Source organism: Meles meles, chromosome 4 (assembly GCF_922984935.1).
Source record: "Meles meles chromosome 4, mMelMel3.1 paternal haplotype, whole genome shotgun sequence".
Taxonomy (NCBI): domain Eukaryota; kingdom Metazoa; phylum Chordata; class Mammalia; order Carnivora; family Mustelidae; genus Meles; species Meles meles.
This window is the reverse complement of record NC_060069.1, coordinates 158750198-158774097: the sequence shown is the minus strand read 5'-3', so window position 1 is coordinate 158774097 and position 23900 is coordinate 158750198. Positions and strand designations below refer to the sequence as shown.

General features: G+C 46.0%; 1 protein-coding gene across 2 annotated transcripts in view; it reads left to right on the top strand.

Annotated features, from left to right (window-relative positions):
- The first annotated feature begins 9247 nt into the window (after positions 1-9247).
- The window catches only part of BRWD1 (bromodomain and WD repeat domain containing 1), a 124918-nt gene continuing 110265 nt past the window's right edge, over positions 9248-23900 (top strand). Inside the window, exons 1-4 of one of the 2 annotated variants that reach the window (XM_046003479.1) lie at positions 9248-9583; positions 9673-9731; positions 9870-9899; positions 10086-10145. In XM_046003479.1, the coding sequence (XP_045859435.1) occupies positions 9535-9583; positions 9673-9731; positions 9870-9899; positions 10086-10145 (198 nt within the window). In that variant the 5' untranslated portion in view covers positions 9248-9534. The remainder of the gene's footprint in view (positions 9584-9672; positions 9732-9869; positions 9900-10085; positions 10146-23900) is intronic. The other variant, XM_046003478.1, reaches the window with a different exon arrangement.

Sequence of the window (23900 nt, the reverse complement as noted above, 5' to 3'; positions counted from 1 at the left end):
CACTTTTTGTTTAAAGATTCTATTTACTTATTTGAGAGAGAGAGAAAGCGCAGGTGGAGGGGGGACAGGGAGGGACAGAGGGTGAGGGAGAAGCAGACCCCTGCTGAGCAGGGAGCCCCACACTGGACTCGGTTCCAGGACCCCGGGATCATGACCTGAGCGGAAGACAGACGCTTAACCAACTGAGCCGCCCAGGTCTCCTGACCATTATCCTAACTTTGAATGCCACAGGCCCGTTTGCCTGGCTTTGAAAGACCTATCACCGCAATAATACAGTATGCACTCTTTTCTGACTTCTTTGCTCAGTCCTTATATTTATGAGTCACTTATGTTGTACGTTCATCCCCATTCCCTATAGTTTACCATTATTATGAATGAATTCTAATTCATCTATCCATTCTGCAATAGATGAACATTTGGTTGTTTCCGGTTTGGGGTTATTATGGGTGGCTCTGCTGTGAACATACTCAGGTGTATCTTTCGATGAACACGTGTTCATTTCTGTAGTGTGCAGCTGAGAAGCGGGACAGCTTGGTCACTGGGTGTGTACACGGTCAGCTTTAGCAGGAAGTGTGGAAGCCACAACCCTGCTCCACACAGATCCCTTCCATTCTTTTTTTTTTTTTTTCAAGATTTTATTTCTAAGTAATTTCTACACCCAGAGTGGGGCTTAATCTCACAACCCCGAGATCCAGAGTTGCATACTCTTACCTACTGAACCAGCCAGGCACCTCATGGATCCCTCCTATTCTTTTTTTTTTTTTAATATTTTATTTATTTGACAGAGAGAAATCACAAGTAGGCAGAGAGGAAGGCAGAGAGAGAGGAGGAAGCAGGCTCCCCGCGGAGCAGAGAGCCCGATGTGGGGCTCGATCCTAGGACCCTGGATCCCTCCTATTCTTAAGCCTGGCCCTGATCCCTGGCGTCCCCCAGCCATGTGTCTCCTTCTGTATGCACCTGTCAACATTTATTTCTGGGTTATTTGCCATTGAGTAAACTTTTTACCTATGGGGCCAAACCATCTCCATCTTAATGAGACTACCCTGCAGTTACAATACTTGGGCAGTTGTAAGATTGAGAGAATTCAAAGTGACTGGTCATTACTTTCTTCTCTATATATATAAAGATAAAAGAGAAAGCTGAAGAACGTATATCCCAGTAGTTGCAAAGCTACTAATTAGAAAGCATTAGCCATTGGGACCAAGATCTGGTTCAAGGTAAACTACATATTTGATTTATCTCGTCCTCATGAAATTGAGTTTCTGGATTATTTATCCAGAACATCTTGCAAGATGTTCTCCTCTCACATTCCGCTCTCTGCAAAGCCTTCATAATTAAATTCTGTGGCGCGTGTGACCTTTATGAGGTTAGATTTTGGCATAGCTTGTGTTCTGGGCTTGTTGCAGGATATTGTATCCTTTAGCCATTGTTGTTACCGAAAATGAAGCCACTCACAACAATTGTAAGGAACATACCCACTTTGTGATAATTCTTGTGGTCCTGAGATTGTGTTAATTTTGTGTTATGTCCTCTGTGTGAGCAGTATGAGTACAGAGCCTGGTCGGTAGGCTGGTTTCTGCTGCCTTAAGGGCCAGTTGGAAACCAACTCGTGTCTGACCCACTCAAAGCCCAGTTCTTCCAGAGTACGGGGCTGATCACGTCTTCTGCTCTCCCCTAGCTGGAAAGATCTGCTGGGCACAGGAGTCCCAGCTCCAGGAGTCCTAGCCTTGGCAGGCACTCTCCAAGCTTTGGGTGTACATTCTCGCTGTTGGTACTCCCTCCCCCAGCTTTGCTTAGGCACTTCTGGGCACCTTTGTATTAGTCTCCCAAGATTGGCTGGCCGGAACAAATACCATCTAGCCTAGCTCGGTAGGGGATGAGGTCAGGGTCAATCAAATATGGCTTGCAGCCAATATCCTCCTTCCTTGGAGCCCTTGAGGGAAGTGGCTGGCTCCAGAAAGTTTGGGACTCTGAGTTCTTAACTCAAACGTCATTGGAACTTCATCTCATTACCGATATTCCTATATAAACCTTTGGTGGCCTTTATTTTTTAAATTGATTATTTTGTGTTAAACTGTGGGGGTTTTTTTCCCCCCTCCTCACCCCGCTCTAGGTCAGACTTGCCCATAAATAAAAAAGAGGGACCAGGAAGCTCTGTCCAGCTTGCAAACAGGGTTATTTCTGCAGTTAGGTGTCAAAAGTCATCTCAGGAATGGCAAGGCCTTGCGGTAGGCACTTAGCTATTGCGTAACTGGTGACTGGGGACTCTTGCCCTAGTGAAATGACCCAGTGACCTTGGAGTACTCCTTTCCTCCCTGGCCCCACCTCCTTGGACTTTCACTCCATCCTTTGTTCGCTCTCGGAGACTTCCTCTTGGGCCTGCTGGGTTGCCCTCCTCTCCTAGCTGCTCCCAGACTCACCTCCCCGCCTCAGGCAAGGCCAGTTTTCTTGGCTCCTCCTCTTTGTGACCCAGGCTATGCTTGCTTGAGGGAGAGAGGGAGAGGCTCAGGCTGGTGACCGAGGATACCGGGGCGCTGTGTGTCCAGGGAGGAAGCAAAGGCCATGCCATGTCCATGGGAAACGCAGGACAGGATGTCCCATCCCCACAGAGGTCTGGCCATCTCCTTCAAGCAGCCTCCCTTCCTGCCCCCAAGCCCGCTCTTCCACACGCCCTTCCTCTCTCCGGGCCCTGATTACTTTGCTCTGCCTTTGAGAGAATGCAGGAGGCCCTTCTTCTGTGGGGCCACTGTGTGTGTGGGGGGAGGGGGGGATGTAGAGAGGAAGCATTTCTGGTCTTGTTAGCTCTGTTTCTGCGAGCCAACAGGTTGCTGTGGGCTCTCCTCAGACTAAACCACCACAACATTCAAGAAGATTTATGAGGGGATGTTGAGAGCATAACCATCTCATATTTGAGGAACTGTCTAGTTTTATTTTTTTATAAATTTTCTTTTTTCTTTTATTTCTTTTTTAAGATTTTATTTATTTATTTGACACAGAGAGATCACAAGTAGGAAGAGAGGCAGGCAGAAGAGAGAGAGGAGGAAGCAGGCTCCCCGTTGAGCAGAGAGCCCGATGCGGGACTCGATCCCAGGACCCTGGGATCATGACCTGAGCTGAAGGCAGAGGCTTTAACCCACTGAGCCACCCAAGCGCCCCTAGTTATTTTTTTTTAACTATCCTACAAATATTTAGTATGTACCTACATCAGGCTTTATTGTAGCTGTAGAGATACATCAGAGAGCAAAACACAGCGAATCTCTTGACCGGCCTTCATAAAGTGGGAGGAGACGGGCAATAAACACACATGACGAGCACATTTTACAGCGGTTAGGTCAGAAGTGCTGTGGAGAAAAGGGAAGCAGGCAGGACAGAAGGGGAGCGGGGGCACAGGGTGAGGGTAAGTTGTACTGTGTTTAGGGTAGTCAGGGAGGGTCTCACTGAAAATGCAACCTCTGAGCCAAGACTTGTGTGAGGCAAGGAACTGAGCTGTGTGGTTTTCTAGGGGAAGAATGTTCCTGGCAGAAAGAGCAGCAAGTACAAAGGCCCTGAGGCAGTGGCGTGCCTGGAATGTCTGAGGACCATCAGGGCGGCCAGTGCAGCTGGAACAGAGTGAGAAGAAGGAACAAAAGGGGATTGAGAGGTCACAGAAGCACTGGACAGGCCAGATGATGGAGGCCTTGTAGGACTTGGGCTTCTCCTGAGCCAGATGGGAACCATCAGAGGGTTTTGAGAAAAGAGGACAGACCTGCCCTAAGTTTTAACAGGACCCTCCAGCTGCCTCTCGAAAATCAGCTGTTCCAGGATAAACAGAGAAGCAGGAAGACACTTAAGAGGTTGTTGTGCTTATTGAGGTGAGAAGTGGTTATATCCTAGATATATTTGGAAGGTGGGTTCATCGGGGCTTACTGATGGATTGCGTGTGTGGTGAAGAGATAATTTGAGGCCATTGGAAAGGAGATTAACACAGACCATAATGAGTTGGGAAAGGTTTTGTGAAGCAAGGAGTTAGGGATCCAGGTAGATCTCTCCAAGCTAGAGGACAAGATGTATGGAGACAAGGAGGATATAGGGGAGCAGAGGGAGGGAGAATTGGAAGGCATGCTCTGGACTGTGTTCGAGTGCTGGCATCATCAAGGAGAGCTTGGGTACCTACCAGAACTCTGGAAGGAAAGAGAGGCATATTCCACTGGGATAACTAAGGAGAGTTGATGCCACGGTTTATGAGGGTATGGGCAGAGTTAAAATAAACCCATGGGGGGGGGGGGTGGGAGGTTGAGGAACCAGGTGGTGGGTAATAGGGAGGGCACGTACTGCATGGAGCACTGGGTGTGATGCCAAAACAATGAACACTGTTATGCTGTAAATAAACAAATAAAAATAAATATTAAAAAAAAACCCATTAGGGACCCGAAAGCACGCTGCGCCCCCTCGAGCAGCTCCCATCTGACTCAGAAGAGAAGCCCAAGTCCTGAAGGGCCAAGGGAGGTCGGCTGTGAAAACCGAGAGAAGATCGCTGTATGGAGACAGGGCTGTCCCACATGAACGGTGGCTTTCGTTCAAGAACCTGCAATCACCACCAACCTCTGGCTTGGCAGGAAAGGCGCTGGGAAAGAGAAGCCACCCTCAACCTCCTCCCACTCTTCCATCTCCTGCTGGGGCCTCTTAGGGCAAGACCCATTAGGAGCCAGAGGACACGGGGAGCTCCCAGGCTGGTGCAGTCAGCGGTCCTGCGGATGCCCTCAGGGGAAAAGGGTGGGAAACGGAGGATCCTACACAGCTTTACAAAGGAAGCCTGGAGTTTGGGTTTAGGTGATAGGGAAGGAGACAGGTTGAATGGAGAATATGTTAAGTTGTACTTGAGGAAGTATAAAAGTAGTAATAGGAATAATTGGGTAGGGAACCAAGAAGGCCTTTGAGGAGACTCGCTGGTGACTGAGGGAATGGAGAAAAAAATAATTTTTACATAATAGTATGATGTTGAGAGCCGGGCATTGTTCAGAGAGCTTTATAGGCATTCTCTCTGAAAAGCTCACGAGAAATTCATGCATTCTTCCTATCTCACGTCATTAAATAAAACATGTAGATGGGTTAGTGCTGTGTCCACGGTATAGACACGTTCCCCAAATGTCGTCTGTCGTAGTTAATTCCTATCTGAAAGATGATCAAAACCCAAGGAGGAACGCTGAGCCAGAGAGTTTGCTTAACTTGTAAGTTGCATTCAAAGACAGACATACTCTGATTCCAGTTCCCACGTTCCCAAGGTCTCTCTCGTCCAGTCACACTGTGTTCTCTTCAACACCCTGAGAAAAGTTTCAAAAGAACTGGTGAGACTTGGACACAGACACGGACCAATGCCTGTGACGTGGGAACATGGAGGGACGGGAGCCAGTGACGGGGAGAGGCAGGCGCTGCGGAGGGAAGGGATACATGTGGAAGCAATTTGCTGAAGGTGGCAGGTACAAGTAGCGTTAAGGGGACAGCTGGTTGGTTTGGACTGAAAGGGAAGGAAAGGTCCTCAGGGAAGATGACACTGTAGGAAGTGGAGGAGCCGCCTCAGGAATCAGATGCAAGATCTGCTGGTGACTGAGGTCTTACCAAAAGCCAGTTACCTTCATTCTTCCCCCCACCCCGAGAGTCTTCTGGAAACCTATCAAGATACTAACTCTTCTACTCCTAGGGGATTTAGCTCACAGAAGCCCAGAAACCCATGATTACCACATACTGCCTTAGAGAAGTCTTCTAATACAATTTTTGTTGAATGAAGTGTTGTTTCTGTGTGCGCCTGATTTTACTTCCGTGTCCTGACTTAGCTTTGTGGTATCAGCCTTCTGTAGGTCCAATGTCATCTACTTTATTATATCCCTCAGAACTCTGCTGCTACTGTGTGTGGATGAACGGGGCTCCCTGGATGAGATGAAATTCAGTTACTGTACATTTGTGCAAACATACTGCTATTAGAATTCAAATTCTGTATACAGTTTTCTTTGCATGGTGTCCGCTGCTCACAGATCTCATTGTTTCAAAGTTGCCCCTAACCCTGGTTTGCTCCCCATTTTCCAGATGTGCTTTTCACACTTTTCACACCTAGCGTTTCCCTAGGGCCAGCCTCAGCTCTTTCAGCTGGGAAGTGAGCATATTAATGGCATCTGACTAAGAATCAGTGATGCTTATCCAGGAGAGGTGTTGGCTGCCAAGGACTAACACATTCTAGTTCTCTTAGAGTGGAGATGGTTGACAGCATTACAGTGACATCACCGGCTGTTAAGATCTTCTGGCCCCTGCTTATCTAGCAACTTTTCTAGAATTTGGCTCTCCATATAGCTTGCCCATGGTGCGACTCAAGTTATTTCCATCTATCCCAAAGCAAACCTTAGTGTTTGCTTTTGGAGTGGTTTTGTTTCATCTGTTGGGGGAACGTATACATGGTTTATGCTTTGGAGACTCCTGGCTGGTCCCCCACTGTGGTGCTGCCAACAAGAGATTCTATCTCCTTTTCCTGGTGGCAGAAGTGGGGATCGAATCTGGGTCGCCGTCACTTGAGAGTTGAATGGGGAAGACATTCTGCCTCTTGTCAGAATCTTTCTCTTTTAAATCTACAAGCAGTACTTGTCAGGGACCTCTGAGTAGGTTGTAAAGGGACTAACTAGCTGGGCTTTTGCAAAGGAAAACTGTCCTTACTTCTGATGCCTTGTAATGGTTACAATGACCAGTACTTGAGATATAAATTCTTATGTTTTGGAAGCTATCTTCTGCTTTTATGATATTGTGACAAAGTGAAATATGTTAGGCCCCCTAACTGGCTCAGTTGCTGGATCATGGGACTCTTGATCTTGGTGTTCTGAGTTCCAGGCCCACATTGGGTATAGGGATTGCTTAAAGAGAAAATCTTTCAAAAACAAACAAAAAAAAAACCACCCCAAACTGAAATAGGCAACTCCTGGGTCAACCTTGGAAAGTTTAAATCCTTCCTTATGTCTTTATCACTTGCTAACTTGGGTAATCTTTAGCACCAGATCATAGTGTCCCACAAATACGCACTGTAACTTCAGATAATCAAGTTGTGCCAAGTAAGTATCCATTTGAAGAAATGAGCTACAGCCTGTCTGTCCTGTCTTAGTTGGTGGCACAACCTTGACCCACTAAGCCCCAAACTTGTGACTTTTGTGACTCTTGTCATCTCACTTCAACCCTATCTTGCTGACTTAACTCCACGTTTCTGATCCTGTCTCTGCGTCTTTGTCCTTATGTCTGTTGGCCTAACGCATCTTCATTTCTTTCCTATTTAAATGGTCATCTAAGTAGTTTTCCTGCTTCTTGGTCCTAATACTCTTAAATCAATCCTAAAATTAAAAGTCCCTTCTTTGCTTAGAACCTTTTTTTTTTAAAAGATTTTATTTATTTGACAGAGAGAGATCACAAGTAGGCATAGAGGCAAGCACAGAGAGAAGGGGAAGCAGGCTTCCCACCGAGCAGAGTCCGACATGGGGCTCGATCCCAGGACCCTGACTGAGATCATGACCTGAGCTGAAGGCAGAGGCCTTAACCCGCCCAGCCACCCAGGTGCCCCTGCTTAGAACCTTCTGATTGCTCCCAATTTTAACTTTCTTTTAACTTCTTAGTGGGTCCCATCCATACCTCCAAAGTCACCCCAAATAATCATACTAGAGTTCCTCAAACTTGAAATGTTACTCATTCTTGGCCCTTTGTCGTTCAGATGCTTGGAATCACACTCCAGACAGAAGTTGGGAAGGCTCAAACCTCTCTAACGACTCTCCCTCCCGTAGGCAGATTGATCTCCTCTCTTTGCCCTGTATTTTGTCATTATCTGCTTACACCTGTTTCTCCTAAAAGACACTTAAGTCTTTTGATGGCAAAGATGTGGCTTATTCTTTTTTTGTTTCCATCACTTGATAATGTTTGCTGAATTAACAGATTTAAGAACACATTACTGATGCAGTTGTCTGACCATGTTTGGGTTGTTCATTCACAGACATATGTAAGAACTTTTTTAAACCTGGTGTAAATAATTATAAAAAACTAGCACTGACGTGGTGTTTATTAATAGACGCTGGGAACACATTAACCCACAGGGTTGTGAACGCTCATAACCCTACGAAGCAAGCACAAATATGATTTAGTTTACAGGTGAGGGGAAACTGAGGCTCAGAGGCTAAGTGATCCATCTAATCGTGGCACAAGACCCGGGGTCAGTGTCCCCTGAACCTGAGCTGAACCACTGCGTTTAACCTCAGGCGGCGGGGGTTATCACACTGAGTAGGGATCAGAACGACAGTGTATACTCCGTGGCGGGTAGGGAGTTTTGCTTTGCTCACTGCGGTTCTTTTGGGCTCAAAATAGGATGTCCTGGACACGCTGAGCGACGACCCCAGTTAGGCCAGAAGCTAGCACGGCAATTAAGAGAGGGCCAAGCCCTTGTCCATTGCTCCAGCTACGAATCCTAATTACACACGGTTCCCCTCTTGTGTTCTCTCAAGTTTCCTGCTTCTCTTCCTGCGAATGGGCAGCTGCCCTCAGTACTGCCCGCTTCCTCCCATCCCTTTTTCCCATCCGGCTAAGTCATCGCCGGTTCCAGGCTGCTTTCCCTGACTAGCGAGGTTTACATCCCCTGCGAGGTTACTGCATTTTCCTTAACCCTTTCTGCTGCTGGACTCTCCCAGGCCGGCGGCTCGGTCTTATTTATACATCCTCCCGTCCCGGGGGACGTCTGCCGTGCCCTCCGAGACGGGGACGTGTCCGCGGACCCCTGGCCTCCCCCCAACCTGTGGCTTCCCCGCATCCGTCCTCCCCTCCCCGGGGAAAGCTTTGCGGGTCGACGTTCTCCGCTCTGCGGGTGGTGGACTCTCAAGTTTTACGGGTCTTGCGTCCTCCAAGCGACCGATCTTTCGGGGGGGGGGGCAAACACACCGGCCCCAGATGACTGTCCGAGAAACGTCCCTTCCGAGAGCCAGAAGCGGGCGACCCCGCCAAACACGCTGCGCGTCCCGGGCCCCCGCGGGGAGCGGCTCCGCTCGGGCCGGGACACGGGAACCTGCCCCCACCCCCGCCGCGCCCCCCGCAGGCCCCCGCCCCCGCGCGCCGCCCGACCTCCGCCCCGCCGCGAGCCCGGCCGCCGCGCCGCCGCCTCACAATGGCCGGGCGCCGCCTCACCGCGCGCAGGGATCCCGGCCACGCGCGCTCCCCGCCCCCACCCGCCGCCTGCCGGGGCCCGGGCCTTCGCCCACCCTCCACGTTCCCGTCGCGGCGCCCCTGACACTGGGGAGAAAGAGGCGCAGCCAGCCGCTGTGGTCGCAGCCCCACCGTCGGTCGGACGGGGTCGCCGGGCGGTCGCCGGGGTCGCGGGGACTACTTTCTCTCCCGCGGAGGGACTACTTCGCGGAGGCATCGGCGTGGCGGCGCGCACGGCATGGCGGCGGCGGCGGCGCGCCAGAGGTAGAGGGACGCCGGCCCGCTCAGGCCTCGGCGCGGCCTACACGCTTCGCTCGCCAGCTCCCGCCCCGTGCCCCGCGCCCGGCCATGGCGGAGCCCTCGCCCGCCCGACGTCCGGTGCCCCTCATCGAGTCGGGTAAGACGCGCTGTCCGCGCCCTCCCCCGGCCTCGGCCCCCTCCCCGCCGCCGCGCCCGCTCTTGACCCGACTCCCCGTCTTCCCGCAGAGCTGTACTTCCTTATCGCCCGGTACCTATCGGCCGGCCCGTGTCGGAGAGCCGCCCAGGTGAGTGCGGGCCCCGCGGGCGGCGGCGGCGGCCGCGTCCCGGCCCGGCCCCGCCGCCGCCTGGGGTCGCGGGGTGGAGGGCGCCGGGTGGACCCGGGTGCCCCCCGCCCCCCTAACTGCGCGTCTCGTCGGCTGCAGGTGCTGGTGCAGGAGCTGGAGCAGTACCAGGTCTGTGCTTCGTGGCGCCCGCCGCGCCCGCCCCGCCGCGTCCCCTCGTGCCCTCTCCCTACCCTGCCGGGGCCGCTCGCCCAGCTCCCCACCCCGGCCCACCCCGCCGCCCCCTGCCCGGCCCCCCGCCTCCCCCCCGCCCGGCCTCGCGCGGTGGTCACTCGTGTGCGTCTCGTGCCTTTGCAGTTGCTGCCGAAGAGGTTGGACTGGGAGGGCAACGAGCACAACAGGAGCTACGAGGAATTGGTGAGGTTTTTGACATTTCCGTCCCCGTGTTTGCGAGCACCCGCTCTCCGCCCCCTGGTCGGGGCTCCTGCTCTTGGGGCGAAGCGGCCGAGCTGTGCTCGGGGGCGACCCCGGGAGAGCGGGACTCCTCGGCAGGTTTTGTTTTGTTTTGGGGCGGCCGGGTTTGTTTTGGGAGGAAACGGCCCGGGGGTGGGGGCGGCTGGCGGGAGGTGGGGGCGACCCTGCGCCGCGGTTTGCCGTGGGGTGGGTCCCCAGGTGCTGCTGCCTTTGGTGAGTGCCGGGGGGCGCGCGTGCGGGGCTCCAGCCACTCAGCGAGCTGCTCTCATTCTTTTGTTTTCGTACACGACTTGTAACTCGACCTCTGATTGGTCTTCCCTTCTTTTGCCCCGCCCAGCTCCTCTAACCACTTGTTCCCTAGGAATAGAATCGTTGGTTTCTGAAAGGTGGAGAAATGTTACTCTCTCTAGCGTGTTTTTCTTTCCCCTCTGCAGCGTCATAGAAGTCCTGCTGCTGTGACAGTATGCCACTCCTCCAGTACTTTTGCCTCTCTACACTGTGCAGTACTTGTTGAATGCCTTAGAAAACTTACTTTGATGCATTTTTGTGTTGACCTTGCTGTACGAAGCGTAGCGTTGGCCCCAGCCCTGCCGTTTCTCCGGTGGGGGCACCATTAGCCTAGAGAACACTTTTCATCGCCCCTTGTCAACTCTTGAATTGCTCTCACAGTTCTAGAATTCGGTCTTGTGCACTGGATGGCCCTATGACATAAAACATTCTTTAGGAAAATATTTTGCCAACTCGTGTGTTAGGAGAAAGGAGTTCTTGAGTTGTCAGGCTGTATCAGCATCTCGCATGAGCGAAACAACCCCTACGTGATGTTTTACCGCAGTTCTAATACCTGTAATAGGATTTGGTAGTAGAATATGATCACTGTTCTTGGATTAAACGAAAGGACGAAAAATAAGGGGATTTTTCATTTGTATATGAACGGTTAAGTACTATTGAGAAAGTCTGGAGAAAGGATTCTGTTTCAGTCATCAATTTTAATATTTATTGATGTAGTGGTTTTTTTGAAGCAAACACTTAAAAGTGAATAGTATTTCCAAGAAAGTGAGTTCTAAAAATTCTGCATTATAGCAGAATTGAATTTGTTACTTTGAATATTGAAGTCTAGGAATGTTTCGAAGAACTATTTGTTTTACACCTTCTGGTGAGAGAAAACTGTTATCAGGGAAGCAGAAGAGCATTATTGACAGTGCGGTTGTGCTGTGGAGGAGATCATTACGCAAATTTTGAAGTGCTATAACTACTGGAAAACTTTTAAAATACTACCTTTTTGGCTTTTCTGTTAGAATTGCTTAAAATCCTACTTAAAATTCTGCATAAAGTTACCCCAAATCTCTGCGATACATTCCTGGGGTGTGGCTGTGAGCCAGGTGGTCTCATCACCTGCCTTGTTGAGTCTGGTGGATATCTTCTTTGTCCTTTGCTTTCCCGCCTCTACCCTCTTCTAGAACTAAGTGACAGAAGATGAGCTTCTTGTGTACAGGAGAGTTATTCTTTTGTCCGAGTATATGAGTAGTTTCTAGGTCTCCAAACTAACTCTGCTTTTTTAAAGAATTAAGCAATATTTCAGATATACTCAAATAAGAACGTAATGAACCCCGTTGCCAATTTGTTACCTTTATTTTGGCTGCTGTTCGAGGTATTTCTTTTTTTTTAATAAATTACCAGTGGAAATCTTCAAACATTGAAAAATGAGAGTAACGAACCATCCACTAGGTACTCCTTAACCAGCCCGAGTGATTAGCAAAGAATGTTGCATCTGTTAGCTCCCTCCTTTAGGCTGTATTGTTTGTTTGTTTTTTTTTTATATAAGAGTTTTTTTTTTTTTAAAGATTTTATTTATTTATTTGACACAGAGAGATCACAAGTAGGCAGAGAGGCAGGCAGAGAGAGAGGAGGAAGCAGGCTCCCTGCGGAGCAGAGAGCCCGATGCGGGGCTCGATCCCAGGACCCTGAGATCATGACCTGAGCCGAAGGCAGCGGCTTAATCCACTGAGCCAAGATTTTATTTACTTATTTGACAGAGATCGCAAGTAGGCAGAGAGCCAAAGAGAGAGGGGGGAAGCAGGCTCCTAGTTGAGTAGAGAGCCTGATGCTGGACTAGATCCCAGGACCCTGGGATCATGACCTGAGCCGAAGGCAGAGGCTCTAACTCACTGAGCTGCCCAGGCGCCCCTAGGCTGTATTGTTTTTTTTTGTTTTTTTGGTTTTTTTTAAAGATTTTATTTATTTATTTGACAGAGAGAGATAGATCACAAGTAGGCAGAGAGGCAGGCAGAGAGAGAGGAGGAAGCAGGCTCCCTGCGGAGCAGAGAGCCCGATGCAGGGCTCGATCCCAGGACCCTGAGATCATGACCTGAGCCGAAGGCAGCGGCTTAATCCACAGAGCCACCCAGGCGCCCCGGCTGTATTGTTTTTGAAGCAAATTCCAGACATTCCTTTATTGTATTGGTTTTTATGCTGAAGTATTTTATTTTATTTTATTTATTTTATTTATTTATTTATTTGACAGACAGAGATCACAAGTAGGCAGAGAGGCAGGCAGAGAGAGAGAGGGAAACAGGCTCCCTGCTGAGCAGAGAACCCGATGTGGGACTCGATCCCAGGACCCTGAGATCATGACCTGAGCCCAAGGCAGTGGCTTAACCCACTGAGCCACCCAGGCGCCCCTGTGCTGAAGTATTTTAAAGTAAATCTAGATATTATATTTTCTCTCTCACTTCTTCCACGTGTATCTCGTAAAAACTGAACAGCTGTTTCTTAGACCACCACAGTGCCAGTGTCAACTTACAAACCGAAGCATAATATGAATCTGTGGGGACACATATGTAGGTTTATTTATATATCTAGGCTAAATTTGTTTCTCCTCGTGTTGCTTGGATTTCTTTTTATATTTAGTTCGAAGTGGGCTTCAGGCAAGGTCCATGTGTTGTACTGAAATTATTTTCCATCTCTCTCTCTTTTTTTTTTTAAAGATTTTATTTATTTGACAGACAGAGATCACAAGTAGGCAGAGAGGCAGGCAGAGAGAGAGAGACAGGAAAGCAGGTTCCCTGCCGAGCAGAGAGCCCGATGCGGGGCTCGATCCCAGGACCCTGGGATCATGACCTGAGCCGAAGGCAGAGGCCCAACCTACTGAGCCACCCAAGCGCCCCCACCATCTCTTTATCTTTAGTAATTTTTCTCCTGGAAAAAAATTAATTTTTTCTCCTGTACCATTGATTTTCTGAAGACACTTGAGTTGGTCAGTCTGTAAAATGTTTCACTTTTGGGTTTTGTCTGATAGTTCCCTTGTGGTGTTTGTTTCCTTGTGTTGTTAAATTTATTCTATTTTTTTCAGTAGTCCTTATTCTTGGATCAGAGCCATCTGGGGAGCTTTATAAAATCTGGATGCTCAGGCCATGTCTCACACCAGATAAATCAGAATTTTTTGTGTTGGGAGTGGACACTGCTAGTTTCTGACACCTCGCAGGTGATTCTAGTGTCACTGCTGGCGAAGTGACATTTTATCCTAGACTGGACCGTGTTGTCACTCCCAGCATGTATTTTGGAAGCAAGAGTATTTTTGATATTTCTTGAAAGAATTGAGACCACTTATCTGCATTAGCAGTTGGGCCTGTGAATTTGTAGAATGTAATTGGGGTGTTGATGATTTATAGGTGGTGAACATGAAAGAGGAAGAAGGAAATGGAACTGTAGAATGGGGCACAGGAGTGAGGAAGGACCTAATTTGTAAAGGAGGAGCATGTTTAAATAAGGCAAACGCGATTGGATAGACTTAGTAATTGAGTAACACGTCATTGTAGGCCACTGTCTTCCTTAACCAGTAAATGAAATCAGAAAATCCTTACATTAGAGCCTATTGTTAGAGAATTTATTGTCATTATGCTTTTTCTTTTAAATGTTTAGTAGGCCTTTAAGCAAAAGACTTAGTTATTTATATAGAAATACCAAGTTTATTAAAGTTGTAAGTAGTCATTTTTCTTAAATCTTTAAATTGTTAAAATGTTATAGATTCAGTAGTATTTCTAGAAACAAGTATATTTTATTGGCTTAATTTGCGATAAGAATTTAATCTTAAGATATTTAGCATCACTTAATTGTCTTAATTAAATTTCCTTGAGTATTTCATACTGTGCTACAAAGATGTGATTATTTCAACCACCACAAGATTGCAAGCTTCATCATATCTAAGTGTAATATTTCTAAAAGTTAACATTTTTTTTTTAAGATTTTGTTTATTTATTTGACAGCGAGAGACACAGTGAGAGGGAACACAAGCAAGGGGAGTGTGAGAGGGAGAAGCAGCCTTCTTGCTTAGCAGGGAGCCTGATGTGGGGTTCAGATCCCCGGACACTGGGATCATGACCTGAGCCAAAGGCTGAGCCACCCAGGAACCCCTAAAAGTTAACACTTGTAAATATATTTTGAATTCATTATAATTATTCTTTTTACTCTACCAAATATTAGTAATAGTTTAGTCATTACAAAACCTCTTACTATATCAGAATAACTAATTTGCACAAATGTATCAATGCATTTTTCTATTTCTTGTGTCTTATTTGTCCCTCTCCCTCAGTTATGAATTAACTGCCCAAACCAAGAGGGAGAGCAGTATTACTGTTGTGAGCTCCCTACTGGATTAAGGAATCCAGTTATGGTAGATTATAAACCAAGACTTAGAATTTGGGTGCACTGTTAGACTTTACTTGAGGGTTCAGTTGAGCCTTTTTTGTAGCAAGGCTACTTATTTACCCATTTCAAGCAAAAACAACTTTGTATTGGATAATGGTATTGCAACTGACTCCACTGTTTTAATTGTAGGATACTGACACAGCTGATCTCTTTCTGTCTGAATTCTGCATTTCCTTTGTAGTTGACTATAGAGATCTATTGTTCTGTAGGCATTTCATTGATAATTTGGGACCCCTTAATGATCATGGCAGTATGATGACAAGTTACAGTCCAGCAATATAGTGGTATAGAAATTAGAAACTTGGATTTTTGTGCCAGGAATCTGGGCTGTAATCCTGACTTGTGCTGCTTTCTAGGTGTTCTAATCTCTACCTGAGTTTCTTTTTTTTTTTTTTTAATTATTTGTTTGACAGAGAGAGCAAGAGAGGGAACACAAGCTGGGGGAGTGGAGGCGAGAGAAGCAGGCCTCCTGCCAAGCAGGGAGCCCGATGTGGGACCCTGGAATCCTGACCCAAGCCAAAAGCAGACACTTAATGACTCAGCCACTCAGGCGCCCCATCTACCTGAGTTTCTTGATCTTTGTAACAAAGATAACAGTAGTTTATTTTTTTCAGATTTTATTTATTTCTTTGAAAGAAATACAGAACCTGAGCATGGGGAGAGCGAGAAGCAGACTCCCCAGTGACCCGGGAGCCCAACGCTGGGCTTGATACCAGGACCAGGAGATCATGACCTGATCTGAAGGCAGATGTTTAACCAACTGGGCCACCCAGGCACCCTAGAGATAATAGTAATTTTATCACAGCATTGTAAACATGGGAAAAAAATGACTTAAAATGCCTGGCATACAGTAATGATCAGCACTTACAAGTAGCAACGTTGGTAGGATGAAAAGTCCTAATAGGGTAGACTTACCCCTTGCTTCATTTATATTTGTAGGGTCTAAATGAGGTAACAAAATACGGTCTCTGTTGGCTCTTAGGTCTGAATGAATGATACCTGGTATTTACCCATTTGTGGAAGAACACATTGTGGGATGGGGAACTTTAGTGGTACCCTCTAGCTAGGTGCTGAATAATGATAGTGGTATTGTTGCCTATGAGTCACTTAGCCTTGACTGTGCTGTTTTATTTACGTAAGCTCTCCACAAAGTGTAGGGCTTGGATTCAGTATCCTGACATTAAGAGCATGCTCTACGGAGAGCTTGCCAGGCACCCCAGCTGTACTGCTTTGAAAGAGGATAGTTATTAATTACTTTGCTTTCAGAGGCTCTCCTAATCATAACAGTTATTTGCATGGGACAAAAGTCATGCGAATTTTTTCCTTTCACATTGTCTAATTCTTTGCAGATTTTTGCCATTTGGCAAATTAACTTTTCAGTTTTATGTTCATAGCAAAATTGAGCAGATGATAGAGATTTCCCATCTCCCCTTGTCCCCTTTAAGTGCACAGCCTCCCTCATTTTCCGCATCCCCCAGGATGGTACATATGCTGCGGTGGATGAACCTGTATTGACCCACCATAGTCACCCACGTCCATAGTTGCATTAGAGTTCTCTGACATTTACAGTGCGTACTGTTGGTGCTGTATGTTTTGTGGGTTTCGACAAATGACACATACCCACTAATGCAGTAGCATATAGACACTGCCCTGAAACGCCTGTGCTCTGCCTGATTGTCCTTCCCTCCCTCCTAGCCACTGATCTTTTTACTGTTTCCATAGTTGTGCTTTTTCCAGAATTTGACCTTTTTTAAAAATTAGGGAATGTTCTCTCATAAATTCTCACCTCAAAGTCTGACTTGGCTTTAGTACAGCCAGGCCTGTTTTCTCTCTGTTACTGATGGCATAGTGCACCTTTTTCTGTCCTTTTACTTGTAGTAAAGCAGATATTTTTCCATGGTCTCATTTTCTAAGTATGTCTCCTGTAAACAGCATATAGTTTTATTATTCAGTCTCCTAATTGGAGTCTTTAAATAATATAAATACTTAAAATTGTGTTAAGTCTACCAGGTATCTTTTATATATGTTCCCATCTCTTTATTTTTCTTCTATTTTGGGTTAATTTTTATACTGTTCTTTCTTTTTAGGTATTATATCCTTCTATTATTATTTTAGTGGTTACCTTGGAAGTTACAATATGTGTTGAACATTTACGTTAGTTACTTTACCACTTCCCAAATAAATGAAATTAAAACTTAATTCTGTCCTTTGGGCTTTTATCATATTTTACTTTTACATATGTTATAAATTTTACCAACTGTTACTGCTTTTGTTTTAAAGTGAATACTTGGGGCGCCTGGGTTGCTTAGTTGTTAAATGTCTGCCTTTGGCTCAGGTTAGAGTTCCAGGGTCCTAGGATCGAGCCCTACATTGGTCTCCCTGCTTGGCGGGAGGCCTGCTTCTCCCACTCCCCCTGCTTGTGTTCCTTCTCTCACTGTGTCTCTCTCTGTCAAATAAATAAATAAAATCTTAAAAAAGAAAATAAAGTGAGTACTCATTTGCTTACCCACTGTCTACCTTTTTTGGGTATTTTCAGTTCCTTCCTATCTTCCCATGTATCTTATCTGTGATTATTTTTCTTCAGTCTGGACAACTTACTCTGTTACTTCTTTTAATGAGGCTTTGTTGGCAATGGCTTTGGTTTTCCTTTTTCTTGTTTATTTATTTTTTTTTTTTTGGTTTGAAACATTTTTGTTTCGTCTTTGTTTTTAGAAGTTGTTATAAAGGTGAAATTCCAGTTGGTGCTTTTTTCTTTTTTTCCCCTTCCCTTTCAGTACATTAATATATATTTTTTTAAAGATTTTATTATTTATTTGACAGAGAGAGAGATCACAAGTAGACAGAGAGGCAGGCAGAGAGAGAGAGAGGGAAGCAGGCGCCATGCTGAGCAGAGAGCCCGATGCGGGACTCGATCTCAGGACCCTGAGATCATGACCTGAGCTGAAGGCAGCGGCTTAACCCACTGAGCCACCCAGGCGCCCTCAGTACATTAATATTGAAAAATTGGCAGTCTTACTGTTTTTCCTTTCAAGATAATGCTTTTTTTCTGACGGCTTTTTAAGATTTTCATTTGGTTTTTGATGTTCAGGAGTTTTACTGTGATGTGTTATAGTTCTCTATTCCTGCACGACAGGTTACCCCAAACTTAGTGGTTCAGAACAATGCAGGTTTATTATTATTCCAGAGTTTCTGTAACTAGAAGTTCAGGTGCAGCGGAGCTGATAGCAAGGTTGCAGTCCCGGTGTTGGCCAGGTCTGAGGTTTCAGCTGAAGACTTGACTTAGAAGGGTCTGTTTGCAGTGTTACCGGGTTTTTAGCAAGATTTAGTTCTCAGGTTTTGGGACTGAGGAGTCTCGGTTCTAGTTGTCTGTTGGCTGCCCTAAGTTCCTTGCCACTTGTCTATCCAACAAGGCAGCTGGCATCATCAAAAGCTGAAAGCTGACTAGGGAATAATAGTCTGCTAGTGAGACAGAAATCACAGTCTTTTGTAATCTAATAATGGACGCGGTATCCCCTCAGTGTTGAGTGTATTCTGTTGGTTAGAAGAAACTTACTCAAGGGGAAAGGATTTGGGATTTCACCAGGTTGTCAGTACCAGTAGGTGGGGATCATTGGAGGCCACATCAGAAGTTGCCTACTACATGCACCTAAATGAATAGATTTCTTTCTTTCTTTCTTTTTTTTTTTTTTTTAAAGATTTTATTTATTTATTTGGCAGAGATCACAAGTAGGCAAAGAGGCAAGCAGAGAGAGAGGGGGAAGCAGGCTCCCTGCCGAGCAGAGCGCCTGATGAGGGGCTCGATCCCAGGACACGGGGATCATGACCTGCGCTGAAGGCAGAGGCTTTAACCCTCTGAGCCACCCAGGCGCCCCAATGAATAGATTTCTTTGCATTTATTCTGCTTGAGGTTGTTCAGGCCTCTTGAATCTGTGGGATATCAAATTGTCTAATGTGTAATTAAAATCCTAAATGAAAAGAATGGAAGAATGGGACAGAAGAAATATTTCAAAGAGATAATGGCTGAGCATTTTCAACCTCTGGGCCTTCTCTGGGTCCACTGTTGACTACTGCCTCTGTTGATCATGGATCGCATTTGGCTTTGTGTGTCCCATCATCTTTTGAAGTATGCTGGGCCATTTTGTATTAAAGAGTAGAGGCTGAGGTAATGCAGTTAGCCCCAGTAAAGGATGCAGCCTTTGTCTCTCACGTTCTTAATGTGAGGAGCGGGGTGCGTCTAATTTGTGTCCTGTCTGGTGGTCTCTGGGTTCTGTTGAGCCGTAGTTGGTTCGCTTCATCCCTAGCTTCACGTAGCTTACGGACTGGATCAGGACTTTACCTTCCAGCAGAGTTTGGGGTTTGGGCCCCAGTGAGATTCCTTAGCGAGCGAGTGAGCCCTCTAGTTCTTTTTGTAAGTAGGCTTTGCATTCAGCATGGAGCTCAACACAGGGTTGGAACTCCCTGGAGAAGCCTATATTTTATAGCCCGACTGCCAGCTTCCCCAAACCTTGAAAGAGCTTGCTCTGTTTTCTAGCCCAGTTGCCACCTTTTTGGTTGCTGAGATCTCTTTGCTCTCCAGTTGGGCCCTTGGCTTTCTACTCTGTTTTCTTACCCCGAGCCTTCAGAGGGCCTCTCGAGTGCCCTTGTAGTGGACTGGGTCTTCCCCAGCTGCTCTGCATCCCGTTTTGGGGCCTGTGCAGTTGGTGAAGGCCCGTGGGGAGAATTGGGGCTGTGTAGACACTCCCTGACTTAGGGCCATTGGCATTCTCATCAGGCAACAGACATGCCAGCCCACAGGTGACTGTGAAGTTTAAAAGCTTGGCAGGTTTTTCCTTGTTCTCATGGGTGAAAGCAGCTGTGAATCTTTCTGGTCACAGAAGGGCTCACCATTTTCTGGGGTGTAGTTGATGTCAACTTGTTTTCTCAGCTCTGTGATGGGTTTAAAGATTATTTTCAAGCTAGACCAACCTGTTCTCATTGTTAAAGTGAGAGCGCTAGCCTCACGTACTCTCTTTTAATAGTTGAAATAAATGACTACTTTCAACTTAACGGAATCATGTGGGACATGTAACTGTCTGCAGTCCTCTGTGGGTACACTTCAGTTGTGCTTCCTGGCACGTGGTCGGCTCTCTCTGTTCATTGAAAGAATTAATGTGGGTGGCTTAATGCTTAGTGTTTTTTCCTGTTGAGAACCAGTCATCAGCAGTTTGGTTATTAAATGATTTTTTTCTATGATCTTTGATTTCTTAAAATCTCTCTGAGTCGTGTGCTTCATTTGTAGGTCAGAGCAGCGTTCAGCACTGGAATGGCTGTGAGATACATGAAAGTTGTATACCCCCCCTTTTTTTTAAGTTCCTTAGGCCATTTCATTAGGAAGGTTCAAAGTAGAATCTTTCAGTGATATTGACACTCTTTCCTTTATTATGTAGAAATGGGAAAGTGACATTTTGAACACAAAACTTTTGTGTTACAGTTAGGTAATAACCATAGCAGCGTAGGATGAATTCTGAGTGCAGTATGCAGGATTTGGCGGAGACTTTGCTTGTTATCGTAATGGGGTAGGTGAATGAGATTTAACTACTTAGAAGAAATTCTCTGTGTTGATTTTAATCAGTCTGCATATATTTGGCTTTAGAAACTCCTAGGGGCCACTTTGGGCTAAACCTCTTCAGACATTCCTTGATTATCTTGTTACTTGGCATTTTTATTAGGATGCAGTAGAGCCGATTGCAGGGATCCAGAGATGCTGGAGAGTTGTGAACTAGACAGCCAGGGTTCTTATTTTTAGCTTTGCCATTTCTTAGATCTTTGCTTCTGGGCAAGTTATTTAGTGCCCGTGCCAGTTTGGGGTTATAGGAAGTTAGTCTGTGTGTGTGAAGTACTTAGAACAGTGTCGGGTAGAAATCACCATGTACATGTTAGCTATTATCATTAAGGTAGTGAAGAGTTAAATTAGTCAAAACTTTAAAAGACTTAGACGTGTACCTTATACATTGTAAGTGTGCAGTTTTTTTTTTTTTTTAAGATTTTATTTATTTATTTGACAGAGAGACATAGCGAAGAGCAAGAGAGGGAACACAAGCAGGGGGAGTGGGAGAGGGAGAAGCAGGCTTCCCGCTAAGCAACGAGCCCCAATTCGGGGCTTGATCCCAGAACCCTGGGATCATGACCTGAGCCCAGCAGCTTAATGGCCAAGAACCCCCCCATGCCCCCAGCCCCTTAAGTGTGCAGTATTACCTATTCTTTTTGCGAATGTGGAATCTGAAGTTCTAGAAAGTACCTTGTCCAGGGTCCCATAACTAGTTAGGTGGAGCTAGCTTGTACTTTTAACCACATTGCCTGAGTGTCAGGAAGAGTCTACTACCCCCTTACTCAAGTACCTGCCAGTTAAACTACCATTTGTATATTTCAGGCTGGATTCCACATTGAGAAGCTTGTTGGAGAAAGACCTTGTGGTAGAACCCCAATGTAAAGCCTACATTTTGCCGATACTAAATCTTGCCCATATTTATATGTAAAATGTTTGAGGATCTTGGTGTTGGTAGTGGTCTTTATTGGGGCGAGGGTATCTGAAAATCGATGTAATTTGTTCATTAGTCTTTTCTATGTAATCTGACCGAAAGTGTCCTAATATTAAAATTTTTATTGTAGGATATTTAGAAAAAGCAAAAAGCAAAGAAAAAATAGAAAAATCATGAAAACGAGAGGTGATCATTTTTCATCATGCATATACTCTAACAAAAATAGGGGCTTTTTTTTTTTTTTTTTTTTTGAGAGCACATGAGAGCAAGAGGTGGGGTGGGGCAGAAGGAGAGGGAGAAGCAGGCTCCTTCCTCACTGAGCAGGGAGCTGGGCCCTACAGGGTATAGGGGACGCTCCATCCTGGGACCTGGCATCATGACCTGACCCGCAGGCAGATGCTTTACCTACTCAGCCATTCCGGTGCCCCCCAAAATAGGATCTTTAAAAAGATAATATTTTGAGAATTCCTTTTCATTTCTCTAGATAATTTTATCTAACCTTTTGTTTGTTGGGCATTTGGTTGGTTTCTAGGTTTTTTTCTATTAATGATTCTATGAATACCAAAGTAAGATCTGTGCATTTATTTACATCTTCTATAATTGTCACTTGTCATAAATCTCTAGAAACTTAACCATCGAGTAAAATGTTTTTTGTTGTTGTTTATTTATTTATATGTTAATATGAGCTCTACACCCACGGTGGGGCACGAACTGGTGACTGGGAGACCTAGAGTCCCAAGCTCTTCTGACTGAGCCAGCCAGGTGTCCCTCAGTAGTTAATGTTTGAGTCATTTTTTTGCCAAGTACTGCTCAAAACTTGAGGTTTACTGTATAATTTCATTTACTTTTAGCAATCCTGTTACCTTGTCTGTATTGTGAATTCTGGTTTGAGGTTAAAATGGAAGGGATAAGTAACTTCAATGAGGTAATATTCGTAAGGGGTAGACCCAGCAGCAAGCCCACTTTGTGTGATAGTCATTCAGGAATGTAGGATGCATTTATTCAGTAAATGAAAGGCTATTGTATTCAAGCTTCCAGGGAGACCAGTGTGGATGAGATGGACAAAGCTCCTGGTTTCCTGGGGCTTTACACTCTAGGGGTGACTAGAAGTAGCAGGCAAGTTACTGTAATACAAATTCACGTAGGTGAAAGGGATTGGCAAGAGTGGTGGGGAGGGACAGCTTTTGTCTATGGGGTGACATGTGGCTTGAAGGATGAAGAAGGGAATGAAGCCATGAGAGGATCGGAGGAAAGAGTGGTTGCCATCAGTCTTACAACCTGCATAGCTCTTTGCCACGTATACTGCGAGAATGAAGACCATGATCAGCAGACTGTTGACATTTCAGAAGATGGCAGCATCACTCTAAATGACTCAGTGTTACTATGAAGGGCCCCAGGGGAACCCTGAGAAGAGAGTTGAGTCACGTCAATATAGACTGGTGGGAATGAGAACAGAGCTGTCTCCTGTCCATGCTGTCTGTTGTGCACACGAGGTGATCAAGGGCATTATTACACTGGGCTTCTTTACAAGATGACGTCTGTGTATGCTCCCTTCCCTGGCAGCATTGTTATTCAGGAGAACGGTTCTCTTGTGGAAATCTGAAATTTCTTTTTTTTTTTTTTATATTTTATTTATTTATTTGACAGAGAGAGAAGTCACAAGTAGGCAGAGAGGCAGGCAGAGAGAGGGAGAAACAGGCTCCCCACTGAGCAGAGAGCCCGATGCGGGGCTCGATCCCAGGACCCTGAGATCATGACCTGAGCCGAAGGCAGAGACTTAAACCACTGAGCCACCCAGGCGCCCCAGAAATCTGAAATTTCTTGAGTGAAAAATACACCCATCTGTGGGTTTGGATAAGGCCAGGTGTTGCTTGTTCTGTATTTCAAGCCAAGGGAGATGAGTTAATTCTTGAAGGAAAGGACATTGACCTTGTATCAAACTCAGTTGCTTTGATTCAGCAAGTGATTGAGCAAGCCACAGCCTGCAAAAACAAGGATATCAGAACATTTTGGCATGGTATCTGTGTTTCTGAAAAAGACTGATGAATAAGATTTAAGTTGTCTAGCTACAGAAACAGAAGATACCAGATGATTTTTCAGCCTTATTTATGATATTTTAAAGATGTAAAGATGTAATAAAAGTGCTGATATGGGGCTTTTTCTTTAACCAGTAATCCTTCCTATTTGGCAGTTAAACCATTGTAGAAGTAAAAAAAAAAAAAAAAAGACAAAATCCTTCATAAGGATTGTGACCCAGCAGTTAACATGCTTAAGACTTTTTAAGGGGGGCGCCTGGGTGGCTCAGTGGGTTAAAGCCTCTGCCTTTCGCTCAGGTCATGATCCCAGGGTCCTGGGATCGAGCCCCGCATCGGGCTCTCTGCTTGGCAGGGAGCCTGCTTCCTCCTCTCTCTCTCTCTGCCTGCCTCTCTCCCTACTTGTGATCTCTGTCAAATAAATAAATAAAATCTTTAAAAAA